At 43.1% G+C, this 23141-nt stretch overlaps 3 protein-coding genes across 7 annotated transcripts in view; all 3 read right to left on the minus strand.

Annotated features, from left to right (window-relative positions):
• brf1a (BRF1 general transcription factor IIIB subunit a) overlaps positions 1 to 7563 on the minus strand; it is a 74381-nt gene extending 66818 nt beyond the window's left edge. The window contains exons 1-3 of one of the 2 annotated variants that reach the window (XM_030116764.1): positions 7396 to 7563; positions 5987 to 6183; positions 2839 to 2919 (exon numbers count right to left, since the gene is read on the minus strand). In XM_030116764.1, the coding sequence (XP_029972624.1) occupies positions 2839 to 2919; positions 5987 to 6170 (265 nt within the window). In that variant the 5' untranslated portion in view covers positions 6171 to 6183; positions 7396 to 7563. Of the gene's footprint in view, positions 1 to 2838; positions 2920 to 5986; positions 6187 to 7395 lie in introns of both variants that reach the window. The other variant, XM_030116763.1, reaches the window with a different exon arrangement.
• A 2476-nt stretch (positions 7564 to 10039) lies between these two features.
• On the minus strand, positions 10040 to 16550 carry zfyve21 (zinc finger, FYVE domain containing 21). 3 transcript variants are annotated; one of them, XM_030116435.1, is made up of 8 exons: positions 16411 to 16550; positions 14510 to 14560; positions 13541 to 13709; positions 13396 to 13471; positions 13186 to 13277; positions 12980 to 13033; positions 12253 to 12383; positions 10040 to 11740 (listed from the first exon to the last, which is right to left on the minus strand). In XM_030116435.1, exons 1-8 carry the CDS (start codon positions 16534 to 16536, stop codon positions 11705 to 11707), a joined length of 735 nt encoding a protein of 244 aa, XP_029972295.1. In that variant the 5' UTR covers positions 16537 to 16550; the 3' UTR covers positions 10040 to 11704. The 3 variants fall into 3 exon arrangements, with proteins under 3 accessions (XP_029972295.1, XP_029972298.1, XP_029972297.1); XM_030116438.1 differs by having other exon boundaries at positions 13541 to 13810; positions 16411 to 16467; XM_030116437.1 differs by lacking the exon at positions 12980 to 13033.
• Positions 16551 to 17371: 821 nt separating this feature from the next.
• Positions 17372 to 23141, minus strand: part of klc1a (kinesin light chain 1a) — a 37392-nt gene continuing 31622 nt past the window's right edge. For both annotated transcript variants that reach the window (XM_030116433.1, XM_030116432.1), the window contains one exon: positions 17372 to 22727. In XM_030116433.1, coding sequence (XP_029972293.1) covers positions 22709 to 22727 — 19 coding nt within the window. In that variant the 3' untranslated portion in view covers positions 17372 to 22708. The remainder of the gene's footprint in view (positions 22728 to 23141) is intronic.

The following is a 23141-nucleotide window of genomic DNA, read 5'->3' on the forward strand; positions in this document are numbered from 1 at the left end:
ACATCTCTGGCTAAAGTTGCCTTGTAAACAGACACTACCGAGCTAACTCTGCTGTGTACACACATTCCCATTACATCAGTAAGCAGCTCAGCTGCTCAGACCAAACCAGCGAACTAAAGTAACCTGAACTAAGACAAAACTGGAGCGAACATTAACAATTACTATCTCTCAACAGGAGGAATATAAATATCTGACTCTTTAAATAAGCGACATGCTCTAGTTACGAGTAAGAACTAATATCAAATAATAAAGCAGCTGAATTTTATATGAGCGTGAATAAAGCCCATTAGTTTATTCTGAGGAGTTAACTTCGCTCCAATCTGATGGAGAATCTCCAGAAAACAACACCTGCAGCGGGCCTGGCGTCTGCCCAACACCCAGATAATAAGGCGACTGCTGTTCTCCTCCTCACGGAGTGTGTGTCGCTGGTAATAAGTGGGACACACACTCCGGCTGCAGCTTTAATGAGGACTCGGCTTCACAAGTTTCTCATCTCTGAAAACTCGATTCTTCTGCCCTTTCCGTGACTCCGACGCCCCGCGAGCCGCCGAGCAGAGGCTGGGAACGAAGACGGAACAGAGCGCGACGCCCTGAAGCAGCGTCACCAAACCCGGCACGGCGGCGGAAACACACCGGGAGCAGGCCGACCGCAGGAGGCCACAGGCCCAATGACAGGGAGTCGTTAGCAGAGAAAGCTAACGACGGAGCCGAGACCAACAATGAGGAAAAGGGAAATGTGTTACGGCTTTTTCATCAGTCAGAACTTTGATTAAAAGCTTTTTATACATTATTTACTGAAGAAAATGACAATTAACAACCAGAGAAACACTGTTCTCCCAAATAAAAATGAACATTTTCTCAACCTGTCGTCCAGTTTTTGATTCCGCCACCTTAAAAAGTCAGCGGTCGGTTGATCTGAGCTCCTCAGGAGCCGCTGACGCAGCGTTTCCAGAGAAAACGCTTCGTTTCTGTTACTGTTTCAGAAAGATTCCACATTTACACACCGACGCTCAGAAAACGACGTTTGTTTCCACAGAGACCGATGCAGCTAGCACGCTAGGCCACGATTAGCGCTGCCGGTTTTTGTCATGAAGAAAGAGAACATGGCCCGGGACCGGGACCGGGACCAGGACCAGGACAACCGGGACCGGGACCAGGACAACCAGGACCAGGCATCTGGTCTGAGGCTCATGATTCACTGTCAGATCCACGTCGGCCCAAGACGCTTTAAATTCCAGGGATCACGCCGTGGACCGCCGCCGCGTTCGCTCCTCCAGACGTGAATCAGTCTGCCGGGAGGCGGCGAGGAGCAGACGGCCGCCAGGGAGCGTTTCTGAGGACGGACAGGAACAAGAAAGACGACTTCTCTCTCTCTCTCAGACTCCCAGACGGCCGTAAATCTACACACACACACACACACACACACACACACACACACACACACACACACACACACACACACACACACACACACACACACACACACACACACACACACACACACACACACACACACACACACACACACACACACACACACACACACACACACACACACACACACACACACACACACACTCTCCAGGCGCCGGCGTTCAGGGAAACACTCAGAAAGACGCAGCAGGAGGAGGAACGTCGACATGAGAGCAGCAGCGCCTCCTGCAGGACGGCCGGGAGACGTGCAGCAGACGGAAAGCTGCAATACAGCGCCGATCAATCGTTATCGCTTTATCAATGTGTCACGACCACGATATCTGATCGACCTGCACAGTGAACGCGTCAGAGCTGCAGAAAGAACAACAGATCGATCAATACCATGCTGTTAATACTGATCAGGGATGTTCAATACGTTGCCGTTTCATTTCTATCCTCCTCATGGCTGCACAATTCTTTATAAATTTGTCATTATGGTAAAATCAATATGATCAATATACTGACCATAATCCCAAAGTTTCTTTGTCCTAAAATCAATAAATCTGCACTGTTGAAGCAGAGAGTTGACGTCAGGAAAAGAGCAGAAAAAGAATACGATTGATGATAATACTGGAAAAATAACACTGACTACAGTATAAAACACTCCTCTGTACAGAGAACTCGTACATCAGGGCTGCTTGACTTATATCACAACTTTATGAAGAACATCCTGCTGCTGGCTGTTCTCAGGACATCATGTGACATTCTTATTTTGGCTGAATAACATGTAGTGAATCTGTCGCAATCAATAGAGCAACATCGACGACGCAGTCGATCACAGATGACGACGGACTCAGCAAAATGTGATTAATCAGGCTCCCAGTTAATCACAGTTAATCACGACTTCTGCACAAAAAACTGAAAAACCAACAGACGCTTCAGCAGCTGGTTCATCCTGATGGTTTCACATCTGAAGATTAATCCAACATCAGGCCGGAACAGAAGCTGGACGACTGAACAAAAACCACAACCTCACTTCAATTAGCAACAAATCCCAAGTTCTGGTCGACTGAAAGAGATGACTGATGAAGAGAAGAGACCAGGTCAGGTATCACAGCTATGATCCGTCCGTCTGGAACAAATACCAGACAAATATAAAATAAATAATCCATCAGTCTGGATCGAAGTTTCCTCACTCTGACCTTCAGTCTGCGTCACATCGTCGCTCTTAAACCACAGAATTCAAACTTTCAACATTTTCGCTCAAACATTCAAACAGCCGTCGACCTTCAAACAACCGGCAGCGAAGCTTCAATCAGGAGAAACGCTCCGTTACAGTGAATCTCTGCCTGGGACTGGAAACGCTGCTGAAACACGGCGGGGGGGCGGAGCTTCGCCGTGCGGCGCCCCCTGCTGGCGGCTCACCTCTCTGCAGCGTCTGGGCCCGGGACTCCCTGCCCATCCCCATCAGGTGTGAGTCTCCGAACGACGGGAGCTTCGCTCCGCCTGGAAGAAAACACGCGACGGACGGTGAGAAACAACAGAACGGCGCCAAACACCGAACAGAACTGCCTCCTTCTGTCCTGCAGCTCCTGGAATATGAACCGTCAGCAGCTCTCTGAGCCGCACTGCCTCCATCATGTCACATCTTCTCTCGTCTTTGTTGAAGCAGCCCAGAGGAGCAGAGTCCAGCTGTGGAAAGTCCTGTCGAGCTTCTTGTTTGATATTTTAATCAGAAAGCTGCTGCTAAATTGAGCCCAAACAGGAATAATTGGTTTTCTGCGGCACTTTAATGAAACCTAACTGATAATTATGATGTTTAACAGCTCAGAAAGCCGCCTGAGTCCAGCTTGAGTCTTCATCATCAACATGGGAGACGAACAGCAGCTGAACCTTCATTCGGGACAGAAAGCTTCCGGAAAATCATTCAGCTTGACGTCGTTACTTCAGTTTGGTCCATTAAAGCCGAAAAAAGAGAGAAAATGTGACCATCACAGCCCAGAAGAAGCATTTACTCATCAGAGGTGAATTAATGCTTCACTGTCCTGTTAAACCTGATGTGACGGCGCCACCTGCTGGACAGAAGGGAAACTGCACCTTATCCAGAAAACGAGTGTTCACGTCCTCGTTAACGAAGGAAAAATGTTTTTATGTTATAATTTTTTTTGTTTTTGTCACTTCTAAAGCTCTTCCTGTTGTAACTGTGTGTTATGTTGTATCAATTTGAGCTCAATGTGGGATTTTTTTTACTCTTTTTTTTTTATCAGGGTCACTCCTTGTGGCTGAAGTTCCTTCATGGTCGTTTCTGCTGCTGAGCTTTTTTCAGGCTCATATTTCATCCCTACTCTTTGTTGTTTTAGTATTAAATCTTATTCTTTGTGTGTCTGTACAGATTACTATGAATCTATTCTGTTTAATTTGTGGGTATTTTGTCATCTTTTGTATTCAGTATGTTCAGTTACTTTATTCTCCATTTCTTCTCTTTAGATTTCTTTAATCAGTGTTTTGTGTGTTTTCATCTGTTTTCTCTGCCTCTGATTTACTTTATTGTATTTTTTCCCATTGCTGTTTTGTGTGGTTTTGTCTTTATTTTCTGATTCTATGTGGCTATTTTATTTCTATCAACATGTGTTTGTGCTTCTCTTGTGCGTTTTCTCACTTTTGTCAGGCTTTGTGGGGATTTTTTTTAATCTCGTGTCGTTTTCATATTATTTCATATCTTATTTTAACAATTTTTCAGTATAAAATCTGATCATTGTCTTTTTGCTGACAGAGACATCAGAATGATTTTATAGCTTTTTGTCTCGGTGAGATCTTTTATGTTAGACATTCACTGTTGTTTTAAAAACATTCATGGTCGGGTTGTAAAGAAGAACAGTATTTTTTTTTGTTTTTTCTCGTCTCTAAAGTTTGTTTTTTCCTGTTGCTCTCTGTCAGTTTAGAAATTCTCTGTTTTGGGTCTTTTTCCACCACTTTGCTCTCGGTCAGTGGTCGTCAACCAGATTTGGCGTCGGGCCACTTATTGTTTCGCAGCCAGTTGACGATCACTGCTCTAGGTCTTTCCTGTACTGTTCTCATCTTGTCTGTTTTGTCTCGTTTTAGGACCATGTTCTCTGATCGTCTCCACAGTTTTATCCTCCTCGTCCGGACGTGTTATTAAGAGTTAAAACTGAAACAAAGCTTCTCTGTTCCGAGGTTTTTAACAGGCTGAGCGGCGTCGAGTCTGATCAGCCTCACGTTTCCTGCTTCGTCCGATTCTGTGGAGGTAAAGAGGAAACCAGCCCAGAGTCCGACCCTCTGCTGTCGGAGTGACTCACTAACCTGAAGCGGAGTTAAACTAAACGAGACCAGCCTGGATGGAGGGAGGGTTACAGACGACACACATCCTGGGGTCAGGTCAAAATCTGATTCTTACAGTAAAAACCGACAGAAAGTCTTGGTTTGAATCACAGGTTGATTTTTAATATTTGTCCAGATTCGCTGTGGACCTGAAGCTCTGCAGAAGGTCACTGTCGCTGCCGTCAGAGACAGCCGGCGTATGTTTAGGCTTATTATTTAATCACTCGGTTAAAAAGGGCTTGAATGCACAATAAATAAAATAGTAAGTTCCTTTAGATAAAGTTAATTTATTTAGTTAGAAGGATCCTTTAAAATTGGAGAGGAACTTATTCTTTTGTTCCGTGTATTCATATTGTTGCTCGTGGGACCACATTAAGGGTCGGACACATTTAAAGCCACAGGCAGGTGTGCAGGAGAAGGCTCACAGTAAGTTTATTTAAAGACGAAAAGCGTCTTTTAAGGAAGGAGCCATTAAAGAGCAACTTTCCTCCCTCTTGAGTTGAAGAGGCCGATGAGGTCCGAGTTTTTCTTTGTTTTCCTGTGTTGAAGTTTGTGTTATGAATGTATGCGACTGTAGACACCAATACAGTTGTGATTCATTGTTTAGCTCGTATGTTGCTGTTTAGTTTATTTCATGTGGATGTTTAAGGTATTAATGTCAGTTTTCTGTTTTCTTTGTCAGCTCTGACAGCATTGTTAAGGCGGTTAAAGCAAAGCAGCTTGTTCAAGAGTGTGTGCAAGACTGGTCCAGCAATAAACGCCCGTTTAAAACCCCAGAAGATTCTGAGGCTCGATCTGAACTCGAGGGGAGGAACAGTGCTGAGATAATCTGTTAACAAGCTGGAGAACGGACAGCGTGTCGCTCTGATGCTGCAGAATTTCTCTCCGAGGAGAAAAAACCTGAATGTTTAACATTTAACGTCTCTAATTCAGAGTTTATGAGTTTCTTAAAAACATGTTTAAAGAAATTACTCATGAGCTGCCGTCCTGCTCAGCAAGGAGAGTTTTAACTGGATGTTTTTGGTAAAGAAATCATGTTTTAAAGGATATAATCAGATTACTATGACTTAAGAGATTTTTGTGTCCATATCGTACACCTCAACGAACTTAAAGAGAAAGAGCTCAGGTCGAAGCGAACGAAGCTCCATCCCTGACACACACACACACACACACACACACACACACACACACACAGAGAGAGACACAGAGACACACACGTGTGTGTCGTCCTCACCTTCCGAGGACACGAACTGCCCCACGGCGAGCGAGCCTCCTCCGCCCGTCTCCACGAACTCCACCTCGGACACGATGATGTTGTCCTCCAGCACGGAGCCGCAGCCCATGCACACGGCGTCGCCGCGGGCCTGGTCCACGTCCACGTCCGTGCCGCCGCAGTTCTTACACACCCTGGAGCTCATGGTGCCGCCGGGCCTGCTGGGAGAACGGCGGGACGTCACGTCAGCGTCTCTCGCGTCGTTTTCAGACATTTCCAGTCGCGTTGTGTTTTTTCTTCATGTTCGTCTCTCTGATCAAGTTACTGAACCAATCAAAAATCATTTAGTTAAAACACACCTCTCTGAATCTCTTCAACATTTCATCCCAGTTTTGCTTGTGTTTGCTGATTTTGGTGCTTTCTTTGCACTTTTTGGTCATTTTACTTGGTTTTAAAGCCTTTCAGTTCAGTGACGCCTCTGAAGCTTCATCTGAGCCTGTTTGGAGCGGAACTCTGTGTTTCAGCGGGGCTGACTGTGTCTTTCTCGGCGCCTTCTCATCCTGCAGATGACTTGCAGCATTCAGCCATGACTGCAGAGACATCCAGCATCTCCTGTCGGCCCTTTCACATCTTCCTAATTGATAGTTTGTACATATTTTCTGACTTCTGATTGCTTTTCTGTGTTTTAGGGTCATGTCTTGTGATCTTTTCACTGACTTTCCCTTCATTTTCAGAGGCTGTTTTGTCATCCAAACACATTTATTGCTATAATCTTGCATCAGAATGTCTAAACTCTACATTCCCATGAGTCACTTGGCCTCTTCAGGGTCTGATCGCACTTCTCTGGATCTATGTGATGATTGTTCCTCCTTTCTCTGCTCTTCCTGGCCGTGATGTGTTAACCCTCCCCGGGTCGGAGCCATCCGAGGCTTCCTGAGTCCATGTGGGGTGAATCTCTGTCTCCTGGTGGTTGATCGCGGCTGTCTCGTGCCTGATGTAGTTTTGCATCAGTTTGCTTCCTGCTGCTTCGCATCATGCGGATGACTTGCAGCGAGCAGCGGTCATTTAGCACCCGCCTCCCTCCCCCCCCCTCCCCAGTCAGTCAGTTAGCCCACCGGCTACGTGGCACCGGCGAGGTGGAGCTGCGGGAAAACTGAGGAAAACAACGGCTGTGGAGAGGATTAACGGCGACCTGAAGCCGTTTATTCTGGTTCAAAAACCGTTTTAACGGAGCGGCGGGTCACATGGAGCCGCTGACAGCGGACACCGGGAGGCTAACGGGGCTCTGCTAACCGGTAATCCCACCGGGATTCACACTTCAACAACCCCCCACCCCCAGCACGGAGCCACGTGTTTCCGGTGGACGTAGCGGCTCCTCGGTAGCTAAAGCAGACCGAGGGAAGCGTGGTGTGAGCGGGCAGAGTTCAGACCTTCAAGCTGGGAGAAGTCCTCCGGTGCTCCGGCTGCTGCCTCCGTCCGCCTCCCGGGACCGAGATTATCCTCCCAAACTCCGCTTTTCAGGCGTTTCCCCGCCTGAGCGACGCCTGTCTGCTCCCCGCTGCCGGCCGTGAGGAGGATCCGGTCATAAAAGGCGGAGAATCTGCTGCAATCTGCGGTAACCTGCTGTAACTTCACCGTAACTCCGCCGCTAATCTCCACAACACGCCGACATGTGCGTCTGCAGCGGGGCGGCTCGGAACGAACCAACTCAGCTGGAGTGAGGGGGGGCGGCCCAGAGGAAAAACATTACACTCTTTCAAATCATCACTGATTAAATCTTTATTTTGAGTAAAACGTAAACTATTGACTTAGAGTGTGTATTACGTAACTTAGCCTCACATGTGTTGAAAAAAACAAACATAAAAAGTGATTTTCCCCGCGAGACACACCCATGTAGTTTCCACCAATCAGCTGATCGGTTCTTCTTAAAGAGACAGGACACATAAAACTAAGTCATTCAATGAAACCACAGCTAAGATTAAAATTGACATTAAAACTGATAAATGTGTAGATTAATGCCAACAAATAGTGGAAAAAATCAAATCAACAAATAATCTAAAACATTTGATCCAAAGTGGACGTTCAGACCACTGCTTTATAAACAAAATGAAATTCAAAATGAATCTGAGATTTATTTATGTTTTTCTGGAAGTGTCCATCAGAAGATGGCACACTGCTCATGAGGAGATGCTCAGATACTTAAAATTGTTTACGCCAAACGCTGAGTCTGGCAGCAGAAATGAGCAGAACTCATGTCAAGATATTTATTTTGCAGTCTTCTAGATGCAAACTATAGTGATCCTGAACCCTGAAAGTAATTCACCCTGACTTAGAAATCAAGTTAAAAAAAAAATCTAGGACTACAACCTAAGTTGAAACCATAAAAAGTTCAAAACGAGTCTAAAACCTGCCATAAAACGGACTTGACTCAGGGTTCAGGCTATTAGTGGTCTAAAGATCCCAGAATGAGTTTAAAACTGAACTCACCTAAATGTGGTCAAAATCTGAACCGAAAACCTAAAGCCAAACTAGCCTCCATAACATACGTCAAAATCACTCTACAAATACTTTTATTTGGGATGAAACTGGCTGAAATCCTTAAAACTAGTAAAAATTTGATCCAATATCACTCAAACTGGTGTAAAACCAAGCTGAACTTAGCCTTTCAAGTTTAAATCTGGGTCAAACTCATCTGAAATTATCTCAAAAGTGTCTAAAACCAAGACCAGAACTGTTTCCGGAAAAATAGTGGTCCAGAAGTTACTGTCAATAACAGTGTGAATGGTCTAAAAACCAGTTAAAAGGCTAAAATCCTTTCTAATTGAATCCCTAAACTCTTTCAAACGAGTTATTTAAACCAAACACAAATATTCTGAAACTATTCCAAACTCAACCTCAAAAAGCAGAGTTCAGAGTGTCGAGCACAAACGGAGACGAGAGGAAGCAGAGTAGAAAGACTGATTTTATTCTTCTGAACAGAGAAGAGTTGAAGCACTGAGTGAAGGACGACTGTCGGGGATAAAGTGCAGGAACCGACTAACACCGGGCGACGAGTCCCGTTTCACGCAGAACGCAGGAAATGAACGAGTCGGAACGTCTCAGACTGCATCGCTTCAGACGCTGTCCAGCCGTTATCGGGACTTCGGGACAAAAACCGACTGAACACTTCGCTCGTCTGTCTCCAAACACCAGAGTCTGTTTCTGAGGTGAGCAGTGTAGAAAAATAAACTTTACAGAACAGAACCGAGGCCAGGCCAGGGTTTTTTGCCCTTGACTTTATGGCCTTTTAAACACTCCGTTAATGTCTTATCAAAAAAAAAAAAGTTTAAATGAACCTGCTCTGATTGGCACCATCACTCTCAAACATTAGCGCAATACCAGTCTGTGCCACAAGGTGGTGCACTGCAGGGACTTCTTCATTTTGTTAGTCTGGAAGTGGAAGGATAAATAATGAGGAAGAGTTTCTCCAGATGTGAACGAGAGAAGTTGAAAATCAAAATTAACGAACTTGTCTTCTTTAGTAAATTCACTGCTGACTGTCAGTCTGTGAGAAACATGAAGACACTGAGATTTCTGAAGACATTTTCAGAAAGTTCAGAAGCATATTTGAAGCACATCCAATTCTTACACTTTGCAGATCCTGAAATCAGTAAGTTAGAATTAAAATGACAGATAATTTATTTCAATCTCTACAACGTTGAGATCATTTTTGGTCGTTTCTCCACATTAATTGTGGAATAAATGAAGCTTGTACTGGCTGGACGCTTCGCTCTGAAATGTGGATTAAGACACGTTGTGCCTCTGAGAAGAACAGGAAGTTGTACAGACACTGATCCACACGTCCAATTACATCAAAGTCAACCGGTGTGAGAGGATTAAAAAAAAAACAAAAAAAATGAAGGAAACGCCTTGAATTCCCCGCTGCAGTCGGTCCGAATGAACGAGTGAAGGAACAGGTGTTACAAAAAAAGGCGTCACAGATGTTGGTGTTACAAAAACTATAGTTCAGATTCAAAAAGTTTACACACGTCAAAGTCGGAATACTTCATAAAATAACTCGTACAAAAAGTTTGATCCATCAAACGTCACTTAAAGCCTTTATTCTCTCCTCAGGTGTGTGTGTGTGTGTGTGTGTCCGTTTCATTACAATCAGTGTTAAAAGATGTAAATCTGTAAAGATGAGACGTGTTGAGACACGTTGAAGGAAAAAAAAAACAACTTTTCTGTGTTTTCACATTAAATTGAAATTTTTTCCCACTTTTGGCATTTTTTAAAAATTCTGTTTGATTTTTAAAGTTTTATAAAACAAAAGAAAAAATTCAATTACTGTACAAACTTTGTCAGTTTCCAATTTGTCTTCATTGTTGTAATTTATCCCAAAATATGAGCTAAAAAAGATAAATCAAAATTGATCAACTTGAGCTTCAATTCCATGCATTTTATTTTTCCTCTTCAAACTTCAAATTCTTCTCTTCAAATTTTAACTTTTTTGTTAAACTTCTCAAAATGAATTTTGGAGCATGAATTAAAAATTGATTTTTTTTTTTTTTTTTTTTTTTAATACAGAACTTCTTGAGTTCAAATTATGACATAAAACCCTCCAAATTTTGAAACATACTCCAAAATGTTTCCATTGGCTGTCAAACTGAAATCTGAGCCGTTTTCACCTTTGACCCCAACGCGTCGGGTTTCATTTAACCTTCACTTCCTGTTTTAAAGCAAAATCTTCTCCCTTTAAAGGAGAAATCCACCCAATAGTCTCATTAATAGAAACTACAGAAGTCTGCGCTGCTTTTTGCATTTTAGGAACTTTCCTGTTGCGCCTTTCATTTCCCAGAATGCCTTTCTGCTCAGCATTAATCAACAATGACAGTGTGGCTTTAAGTTGTAATGACGATGTTTGGCCACATGGGGGCGGTATATCCGCGTTTATTTCAATAATTGTGCTCTAATCAATCCACAAATGAAGAGTTGGAAGCAGCAGATTTAACACTAATTTAGACATTTGATGATGCAGTAGAGAAATTTACAATTTACACTCAGCTGAAAACCTGTTTGATTTTCAAAAGCAGCAAAAAGACAATACCAGATTAGTAATACTGTAATTCTGCAGATCGATGTCAAATTAATGGAAATCACTGTACTACAAATCATAGATGTGTCCAATAAGTTGATACACAAAGAGGAGAATTAGAATTAAATGTGTTCAATTAAATGTTTTTTGTGATCAAGCAGCGAGGAAACGTTCTGTGAAATGCAAACAGCTGCTGTTGAAAGCGTTTTAAAGGGATCTGAGGCGGATTGGTCCTTTAACCTGCAGGACTCGGAGTCTGAACCGCGGCAGCGGTGGCGGCGGCGGCGGCTCACGCTGTGGATTCACTGTAAAAAAGGCTTCATGACTTCCTGTCGAATGTGCTTCGTCCAGACTGAATATAAAAAAGGCCCTGACGGACGCCTGAAGCCAGACGGGTGTGAGGAATGGAAAAGACACCATCAGTGTGTGTGTGTGTGTGTGTGTGTGGGGTAAACATCATGTACAAAGTACTAATTATAGAGGTAATAAAGTGTTTTTGTAGAAACGTCTCTCTCTCTCTACACACCAGGAGAAAAAAAAAAAAAATAAATCATCAGAAACCCGACGAGGGATCGGACACACGAGAAGGAACCCGAACCCGGCGGCCCGGGTCCAAACACTTGGGTGTGTGCTGCTGCCTGGAGGGGGGGTGTTGGTCTGGGTCCTCACTGGTCCCGAGCTTCGTACAGGAGTTTGGCCGCCTGTCAGAAGAAGACGACACAGCTCAGAGGCTCCGATCCATCCAGGACTGCTCTGATCCACGGATCAATCAGCTCTGATCCACGGATCAATCAGCTCTGATCCACGGATCAATCAGCTCTGATCCACGGATCAATCAGCTCTGATCCACAGATCTGTGCTTCCAGAAGGCTCCGATCGCGTCTCCACAGAGACGCCCCACAGAGTCACTGAAAACACAACTTTCTGAAAACATGCGGAAAGTTTCCCTTTTCCATTTAAACCCTCCACATTCTGGTATTGCAGTGCTTCAAATCTCAATACTGTGAACACATTGAGCAACAGTTTATTTCAGTGCAGCAGACCTGAGAGTATTAAATAGTTACTGGAGTTAAAATGTGGACAGACTGGCAGGAGGCCGAGTTATTTCAGTTAAATAGTCCGGGACAAGTCACAGCCTTTGTCATTTTAAAATGAGAGAACGGAACGCGCTGGGCTCAGATTCATGGAGTGTGTGTGTGTGTGTGTGTGAGACCTTGTGCATGGCGGCCAGCCATAAGGAGGCCACCTTCTTGTCGTCCGCCGCCTCCATGCGGAGCTGCTGAGCCTCCTGAGATCCCATCGGTCTGTAGTGCAGCAGCATGCCGGTGGGGCGGGACGTGGCTCCTACACACACACACACACACACACACAAACACACGTACACAGTTTAAAGTTACTTCTATGACACTTCAGAAAAGACTTACAGTAAAACATTGCTCTGTCTCACTGCTGGGTTTTTATATTTGTAAAATTAGCCGCAGGTTGGACTAAGACTCTGAACTCAGGGTTTATCACAGAAACTAGCAGGAATAATGACAAAGTTAGAGTCTTAATATGATGTGAAAATATAAAACAAGACCTCAGAGGAACACAACAAGACAACGAAACACGAAGCAACAGGATTAATGCCATTAAAAAAAAACACTTTGATTTTAGAGCCGATTTTCTCAGAATGTGGAAAGTTATTAATTTGTTTTGCAGGAATTTAAAGTTAAAAAAGCAACTCAGGGAGAGAAGAGGGATTTTTAAACCAGTGATGCTCAGATTACTTCAGAGGGTGAAAATCTTCAGAGCTGCTGGAAAACTACCGACGGCCGATATCGAAATATAGTAATAGAACTCTGAAACACGGAACGTTAAACATGATCAGAGCCTCCGTGTCAGCAACTCACAATCTGATGCAACTGAACTCACTAAAGCAGGAAGAACATGCAGCTGACCTTCAGAGATTAAGTGACTGTCCAGCAGACTGGTGTAAGTGTGAATGTCAGTTTCTGAGGCCGCAGGAGGAGGAAGAGGAGGAAGGGGGAGATGAAGAGGAGGAGCCGGGTTAGTGCAGAGAAACGAGAGTCAGCTGGTTAACACAAGCAGCTGGTTCAGAAACAGTCAGAGGCAGAAACACTGATTTTCACAGGAAGTTCCTCACCTCCGGGACTCGTCCCGTCCGTTAGGATCTGCATGCTGGAGATCCGAGACAGCTCCACCTCGAAGTGGCTTTCCCCGTCCAGGAACAGATATCTGGAAAACAGACCAAGCATCTGCCGATGACGACTCCCAATCCGGTGTTTTCCTGGAAACTGAGGAACGGAACGGCGCTGGCGCCGGAGCTGCAGCAGGCCGCGGGTTCAACGCCCACCTGTGGTTGTTGGAGAGGCGACTCGTCATGGTTTCCGACTTCTCCGACGTTCCCAGCGTGACCACGAAGGTTCCCCCTGGAACAGAACACACTCCGTCAGTCGTCCTCCCCCCTGGAGCCTTGAGGAGCGCGGGCGGCGCCTGACCTCCCAGCAGCACCCGCAGCTGCCTGTCGTAGAACTCGCTCTCCTTCTGCGACACCAGGCTGCACTCGGCGCACTGCCGCACCGGGTCCACGAAGCACATGCGGGGCAGCGCCACCTTCCTGCTGCAGCACTTATCGCAGAAGCAGCGGCCGCAGCGCCGGCAGTGGTGCTGTGGCGGGACACACAACGTCAGGTTACCCGAGGGCGGAGCGGCATCTCTAACATCCAGATCAGAGAGCATCTTCCTCCCCCTGACTGATGGAACTTCAGCTGGAACAGAAATACTTCAATCTCAGAGGGAAATTCTTGACGGAGCATCCAGACGTAGGAAAAATCATGGTCCAGCACTTTTAAACGGCCGGAGTCCAAACACTGCGCGACAGCTCAAGTCAACTGAAAAACCAAGAGTGAAGAACTCAGAAATTAGAATGAAGAAAAAAATGAACAATATTTTGAACTATTTGCACGACGGAGTTGGTGTGTCGTCTCTGCAGTGGGACAGTAAACGGCTGCATTCAGACATTTGTCTTCATATCTCCAGAAAAAAAACTGTAAACACTTAAATCTCGTGATGTATTTCAGCAGGATAAAAACACAAAATCAACTTTACAGCATTCTTAAATCTACAATTAGCTCACAAACAGTGATTCTTTGTGCTGAACAACCAAAAGAGAAGCCAGCATAATTCTGAGGGGACAAAGGAAGCGACAGAGCGTCCATTCAGAGCTTCACTCCTCACCATTTCTATTCAGCACAGCTGGACTGGGAAAAAAAAAAAAAAAAAAAAAAAAGTTTCAGCTCAGCGAAGGAATCAAGTTCTGAAGCCGCTCCAACTAAAAATCATTATTTCAAGAGCGCAGCCACAGAAATGCAGCGCGGAGAGTTTTCAGGCCAAAATAAACCAACAGACGTCAGTCGAGGTTTCACCAAAACAAAACAAAAAAGTCAACGGTTTGAGGGTAAACTGACCTTCCTCCTGATGAAGTCGAACTTGGTGTCACACTGCATACATCTCGGACACTAGGAGACAGAAAGAAGGAAAACAGGAAGTTACACAACAAGCTGAGCTGGCTGGATTCAAGATGTTCCACTGCTTTCACATTCACACGTCAAGCCACTCAGACATATCTATCCATCTGTCTTTAACGGCTCCCGAACTTCTCACACCCTGCAGCCTCACAACAATGTTTCAGAGGAACAAAATAAAGCTTGATGCACTGGAGAGCCTCGTGTCGAGGGTTTGAGTCGACCTTCAGGAGTTCAAATGATGAGAAAACAAAAAAAAAAAGGCAACACAGAGCAACAATAAGAATAACAGTGATGACAACATGTTAGAAAATGAAAAAGTCACAGCACATCAGACACAAAGATGAAGGAAAATCTTACAAACATTAAACAACAAACACTAAACTACCACCAACCGTTACACAATGATCACACTGTCAGGTATAAAAAATGTTCCACAAACACTTACAACACACACACACACACACACACACACAAAGAAACAGCCAAGAACAGCTCAGAGACATTAAATGAAATCAGATGGATAAACCACGGCAACGACAACGCATGATCGATAAAGAGAGCAGGATTAAATAAACAGCACCAAAAGCAAACACACTGACCACGATCACACAACCACAAAAAGGAACATTACAAAAAAATGACACAAAATATCTGAAAGTGAGACAAACAAAGAAACATCAGCAGACAGGAGGACAGCAGAGGCAGAAAAACAACGAAGAGTCAAACCAAAAGACCAAAATGTACAAATAAATAAGGGTTAAAACTGAAGTCTTTCATAACTAAAGGCTCAAGTTTAAAAATGAAGGTTTCTAAACAACATGTGAATGATCTTCTAATGAAACTTCAGGTTGTTGCTGAACTTTATCTGTAGATCAAATGTTTGTAAGTGGAAGGTTTAAAGACCCAGAGGACAGAAAATGATTAACTTCAGCAGTGTGATCAAAGTGTGACGCGCGCGCGCGCTCCCGCGCACACACGCCAGCGGAACGTGAGGCGCTATTTAGCATGTTAGCTGCTAACATGCTACAACAACAACAATAAAAACACACAACAACAACATCAGTTAGTAATTAGCAGATTGGATAAAGAGCTCCGTGACAGGCCGCAACGCCCAGTCCGAGGGCCGAGGGCCGAGGGCCGAGGGCCAGGGGCCGCAGGAGAGGAGGGGAGGAGAGGAGGAGAGGAGAGGAGAGGAGCAGCGTCAAGTCACCAGCAGCGAGCACGAGCGGAAGCAGAATGGCGCGGTTTCACTTCAATAATAACAGCGCGGCAACTTGATATATAGTATAGTTAAATACATCTTAAAACGCACAATATTTTAGATTAAAAAGAGACTTGAAACCGTTCGAAAACACTGTATAATAACTGCAAAAAACACTGACCTGTTCATGAGTCATAAATAACCAGGACTATGCAGAAAACGTCAACAAACACGAAATAACCACACGACTTGAGACAACAATTATTACAAGAGACCAAGGACAAAATAATCAATAATCTAGAGATATTATGAACAAAAAGCAGAAACAGACGAAAACAATAACATTGTTACAGATTATAGAACATTGACAACTGCATTCACAAATTATTACAATGAAATATGTCACCACACAGACTAAGAAACAGACGACTTATATAACTTTCTTGAAAAGTTACTATAAGATTGAGCGTGTTAATGTTTCATTAAAGCAGAATTTTGAAGAATTTCTGTCATTAAGTCAGAAACTCCACCAAAGCACAGTTTGTTTTATTTTGAAGATTCCCACCGGAAGCTCTAGCTTCCTGCTGCTAGCTTAACGCCTTCCTGTCCCGACATCGCGTCCCGATCAGGCAAAGCTCACCTCTTTGTCGGGGACCCACTGCGGCTCGCTGAGGGAGAAGGGGCTGTTGAAGGCGCCGTTCTCCGGCACCATGCGCAGCCCGCTGGGGCTGCGGACCAGCTTCTTCCCGTCGGGCACGGCAGACATGTCGGACGATCTCCGTCCTCTGAGATCCAGCCCACTCTGCTTTATACTGTCAAACCCAGACACACCCCTCAATTATGACTGACAGGACGAAGAACCAATCAGCGCCCAGAATAGATATCACGTGCCCCTCTCCAAAGGGGATTGTTTTGATCCAGCCGAGTCTGCTGGCAGCCTCGCGCCCGGACACACCCCTCAATATGACTGACAGGAATGACATCCAATCGCAGCCCAGAGTAAAATGCCTGATAGCCAATCACAGTGAAGAGATTTTGTCGCGTGACCTTCCAGTGGAGTGTTTTGATTCTGGGATTTTTTTTTCCAGCCGCTCCCATAAAAAATAAAATACAGATACAGATTTGTAATTACTTTTGTGTCTCCGTGCCTTGTTTCAGTTATCTTTCAACTTTTTATTTCCTAATTTCTGTGACTGTTTCTGATTGCCCCATTTTTGCTTTTCTTCTGTTGCTGTTTGTGATCCTTTGTTTAATTTTGGACATTTTCTAGTTCTCAGTAGTGTTTCTTTTTAAATTGTGTGTCACCTTTTGGTAAGTTCTGTGTTTTTCTGCAGATCTCACATTTATGAGCAATTTTTTTAATGTTAATGGTTAATGTTTGTAATGTTTTTTAATGTGATATTTTTTTATTGTGATATTTTTATGTCTTCTTTAAGTTACCTGTGTCGCTTCATAATCATTTCTGTTTCATGTTGCTTGTCATTTTCATGTAATCTTGGTCACTTTGAGTAACTTCAGCATGCTGGAAAAGTGAAAATAAGAAGTAAATTTTATATTTTGTGTGTGCAATAGACGACAACAAAAAAAAAAGATCAAAAACATCCATTTGACCATTTTATTCTTCAAATACAGGTAAGCTGTACAATAACTTGCTCTTTAAGTGTCACTTCTAATCACATAAAAAAGGTGGTACAGAATCAATGCAAACAAACTTACAGTGCAAAGTAGACAGTTACACACAAAGAATGGAAGGTTTGTAAACTGAGATGAGCTGAAACGTCAGTGCTCCTCCTGCACCACTCAGATAAGCTCCATCACGTTTTTAATTTACCTCACACACACTCAGGATGGTTAAATTCATATAGCCGAGTTTAAAAAAAACTGGATTGTGTCAATAAAAGGTACATTGTCTCACATTTTAACCTGAAACATTTAGAAATCAAGCTAATAAACACCACAAGAAGCTCTGAGAAACCAATCAGCTGTGTAATACCACTTTGGACCACAAGGCGGTGCAGTGAGTCTCTACTTATTTTCCCGCCTCCAGTAACAGAAGAAGAAGCAGCAGCAGCAGATTAAAACACTGAGATGAAAAATTCTAACAAACTGAGGAAAGCCGACTCACTGCTGCCACCCTGTGGAGGAAAGTGATTTTCAAACGTTACATTTACGTTTAAAACCTCTTCGAGTTACATTCAAACTTGTGTTTTGAGCAGCAGCGTCTAATATGTTGTCATGACTACTAATGAGTCTGTTATATAAATGATTAAATAGACAGTTAAATATTTTTCTTACAATTATCTTAAGTTCACTTCTTGTTCCATTTAAAATAAATAAATGCACTTTGTGACTAATTTTCAAAATAAAAGGCCTCAAACGTTCGATTATTTCTGGTATGTTTGGCATCTTTGGGACTGACTGCAGGACAGGAGAGATTTTAATTTTTTTTTCATTTTACTTAAGATTGCCAACAGAGGGCAGCACAGCTCCAGTCAACAGGAAAATTACCTTTTCTTTTAAATTGTGCCCAAACTGTCATATTCAAGATCTACTCTAAAGAAACACATCCTGAGATCCAGCTTCCACACATCAACACGGCCCAAATAACATTAAAAATCACACAAAAATAATAAAATGATGGGAGAAAAAAAGAAATAGAAAGACTTGAATCTTCACTAGTTCAACTAAAACACACATTAAATCCATATAATTTACATTCATGATAAATCTGCACAGAGAAACCACTCACGAAATCAATTAAAGTTGTTTCAAAGGTTTGTTGATGCTGTTTACAGGATTTGGATATGAAGGTCAGCTGAGAAATGGGGACACACTATGAATCTCATATGAAAATCTTCAAAATCACAAGCAAAATACAGAAAATCTGGGCTGAAGCCAAGCAAATCAATATATTATGAAGTATCTGAGACAACGAATATTACAAAATTGACCTAAGAATGAACAAATTTCCCCTAAAACAGAGCAACTTCAACGAAGCAATTTGGACCTAGCAAAACCTTCAGTTGAGCAACAACTGAATTAAATAAGTTTACATGCTGTCAATTATGTAACATGAGCTTAAGAAATAATGCAATATTTACCAAAAAATAAAAGTTCAATTTAATTCATCATAAAATTATAATAATCAATCAAAATTGTTTCACTGTGTCTTAATAAAAAATATAATTAACATTGAGTTGTTTTAAGTTACAGAAGCAAAAAACTAGCACACTGATGATTGTTACAAAAATATTTACTTCACAAAATTCAATTTAAATTTGGTTTGTATTGTTGCATATTTAATAATTTTTAAAAATAAAAATCGGCTTTTGATTTTTAAATGGCATTTTCTCAGAAGTAGACATTTTTATCCAAAAAAACAATTATTTTATTTTATTTTTTCCTATTGATAAAAGACTCGTTCTTTAACCTTTCAAACAAAGCCAAATACTACTAATAAAATGGAATAATTTTTAAATAGGAAACGAAAATTAATTTATTTAAAAGTTATATTTGATCCATTTTCTTTGTGTTTACGGTAATTTACTTTGAGTGGATTTTAAAGCTTTTATGTTTCGGTTGCCCAGTTCAAGAATAAATGATGTGATTTATCACAAAATATGAAAACAATCCCGAGAGAAAGTGACAATAAGTAAAGCTGGTTCAGACTGATCAACAGTCAAAAAGAAAAATATATTTAACTCAAAAACTACAGGTTTTGCTCCATTAAACAGTCTATATTTACATTTCAGAGCTTCAGTTTGTTGTTTTAGTATCGGTGTACATGTGAAGCTTCCTCAACTCAGGTCTGTGTTTTCATCCCAATTCCTCTAGAATTTAAAATCAGATCCAACCGAAGAATTTTCCATCTAATAAAACAATATTGCACAAACCTGCCCCTGAAAAAAACACATTTTATACAACTTTCTTCCTAACAGAAAGACAACTTCAAATGCAGTGAAGGCATTAATCTTAAAACAGTTAACGTGTCGTAAAAATGAGTTTTATAGTTTGTTTCTAGTCGAAAACCACTTCGGCTGCTTCTTAACGAATAAAACAAGTAGTTCATTAATTTCTCACTACTGATTTATGAATCCCTGAAATCCTCTGTCAAACTAATATCCTTTTTAACATCTTCATGGGCTTTAATGAATATCAGTTTAAAGACGCGGAGCGCTGCCCCCCAGTGGACACACGCAGTTATGACAGCAGCAACGTACAACCTGGTGTTTAGAGTCTGAAAATCCACTTCAGGGGTTTCAGGGATTTATTACAACTTAGGGTCATGTTTGTCACTGTAACTTTTAATAAAAGTTATCGCTGTCAACATGCTGACTAGTGTTAGGAGCAAGAAATGTTTAATTCACACCTGCCGCCAGTGTAAGAGGATAAAAATAAACTGAATATTACTTCCCTCTTTGTATGCTGAGCTTCAGATGGCGGGAAAAAAAGGCGGGAAAAGCAAACCAGCAGAAGTTCAAGGCGTTTTAAAAAATAAAAAATATTTCAATGACACACCCTTCAGTAACTGATCCAGGAATGTTTTTAATCTCAGTTTTGATTTAAAAATATTTTTAGGGTGTATTCAAATATTTTAACTACATCCAGCTAATAAAAGTAAAAAGATTCTTCTCAATTTGGTAACAGTACTAATAAAAAAAAAAAATCCAATATGCGTTTCTCCTAAAGACTTATAACTCATCAGTTTTGGTTTATTTTTTTAAAGTTTTCCTTTGACTTTCCAGTGAGTGTGCAGCTTCATTACATAAAGAAACAAAGAGCAGCGCAAGGACGGAAAAATGTCACCAACAAAACCACCAAAAGATGTAAACACGAAACAAAAAGGGCGGAACCTTCAGTCCCTCGGCAGGCCTGTCCATCTACGGTCCATCGTCCCATCAGTGGTTGACGGAGTTTAAATAACATTGACAGAGCGAAGTTGACGTCCGGGTCGGCCTGACGAGGCGTCATGGGACGACTGAGTGCACTTGCAGTTTTAGGCAAAAAGAGAGAAACAAAAAAACACACTTCCTATCAGCCCGAGCTGTTCTGACTGGCTGAATCAAACGTCAGTGGGTGGAGCCAAACCCTGAACTGGAGACACCATTAAAAAGATTTTGAGACTAATACACATTTAATCTGAAGACTGAGGCAGTAAAATCCTTCTGAAGGCTTTTCTGTAACATTTTAAAAGTTCTCTTGCTTCGATTCCTGGTTTGAATTTGATGTACATTTTCGGGCCCTGTCAGCCAGAGTTCTTTTAATCACCTGGTTTTCATGTGACTAATGTTTAGAAGTGACCTAAATATGAAAACATACCGACTATGGCCACTAGATGGCAGCGTATGACAACAGAAGCTGCTACAAGAAAACCTCCAGATGCAATAAATGATTTATCGCCTGGAAAATCAGGTAATTCAATCCATTTTGAAGGTACTGTGAAGAAGTCTGAGCATCTTGGTGCTTAAAAACTGTCTCATCAATAAAGTTGCTTTTCCGGAAGTCAGAGGTTGAAACTCAGTATGACCTCTAGTGGTGGAAGGAAGTAGCAGTAGATGCCTTCGTGCACTGAGTTGAGTTTTTCATTTTAAGTAACATTTTAAGTCACGATACCTTCCAGTCACTGTTGTTGGGACACGTTAGGTCTGATCAAACCCAAGGGACCTCCTGATTTGGCTCCACCCACTGACTGAACTCCGCCCACTGACTGAACTCCGCCCACTGACTGAACTCCACCCGTAAATCCTCCTTTCTTTAGAAACGTTTCAGAATCTGCCTTCATTAAAGTGGCAGCAGGAAACCAGCGCAGGTTTCCATACAGTACAGGCACAAACCGCTCAAACAGAGACGGACAGCAGACCAGCACAGGTCAGATCTTCCTCCTGGACTGGTTCTGAGACAACAACCCCCCCCCCCCCCCCAGAGACCACGGACCCCCTCAGGAGCATGAGAACCAGCACAGAGCGAGTGAAGCCTCAGAGGGACGCTCAGCTTCCCGAATAGCTATTTACATCGAGGACGGTACGACGGTCCAAGGGTCCAAGGACTGTCCGGGAGTCCGAGGACAGTCCAGGGGTCTGAATGTCCAAGGCTCCAAGGACACTCAGAGAGTCAGAGGATGTTCGAGACTCTAAGGACACTCTCAGGGTTGGAAGGTGGTCCGAGGGTCAAAGGATGGTCCGAGGACTCTCCGAGTCTGTGGACAGTCTGATGGGCAAAGGACTTCGAGGGTCCAAAAACTCTCTAAGGATCCAAGGATCTTCTACAGGTTTGAGGACAATCCCAGGACTCTGAGGGTCTGTGGACTCTCTGCAGGTTTGAGGACAGTCCCAGGACTCTCTGAGAAGGACACTTTGAGGGTTCAAAGATACTCTGAAGATCCAAGGATTGTATGGAGAGTACAGGGACTCTGAAGGTCCATAGACTCTCAGGGGGTTTGAGGACAGTCCCAGGACTCTGAGGGTCTGTGGACTCTCTGCAGGTTTGAGGACAGTCCCAGGACTCTCTGAGAAGGACACTTTGAGGGTTCAAAGATACTCTGAAGATCCAAGGATTGTATGGAGAGTACAGGGACTCTGAAGGTCCATAGACTCTCAGGGGGTTTGAGGACAGTCCCAGGACTCTGAGGATCCCTGCACCCTCTGAGAGTCTGTGGACAATCTGAGGTCAAACGACACTTCAAGGGTTCAAAGACTCTCTGTGGGTCCAAGGACTCTAACAATGTCAAGGGAGAGTCCCAGGACTCTGAGGACCCATGGACTGTCCGGGGGTCCCTGGACTGTCCGGGGGTCCCTGGACTGTCCGGGGACGGAGGTGTGGCTGGGATCTGACGGTCTGGCTGGTCCGAGGGGCCCAGCACCCCTCGGAGGTCCTCCGTCGTTCAGGAAACCTTCAATGCGCCAGGTTGGTGTGGCTAGCGCTCAGGTCGCGGCTTTTCCTCAGACGATTATTTCGCTCCTGAAGGAAGAAATTTTCAAAATAAATCTCCAGTAAGAATCAGAAGAGGAAGAAAGGTCATGACGATGATCCTTCAGCGTCTCTGTTAGCGTTTCAATCGACGAGCTCCGGAACGTCCAGATTTCACCTCCAGATAAAATCCTAGAGTGACTCACTGCTGCCACCTAGTGCTCAGAGTGGAATCTCCTCACTGGGACAGAAACAACTTGGAAAAACTAGTAATAATAAAAATCAATCAAATAATAAATTCCATGACTAGAAGCTCTTAGAAACTAAACTTCTCATTTCTTCTTTTCATTTGAAACATGAAAAATGTTTCTATTTCATGTTGATTAGTAGAAATGAGGATGAAGTTAGTCGTGTTTTCTGCTTATTGATGAACCTGACTCAGCCGCCTGCAGCAAGATGGAAAAT

The sequence above is a fragment of the Salarias fasciatus genome, chromosome 19 (genome assembly GCF_902148845.1).
Source record: "Salarias fasciatus chromosome 19, fSalaFa1.1, whole genome shotgun sequence".
Taxonomy (NCBI): domain Eukaryota; kingdom Metazoa; phylum Chordata; class Actinopteri; order Blenniiformes; family Blenniidae; genus Salarias; species Salarias fasciatus.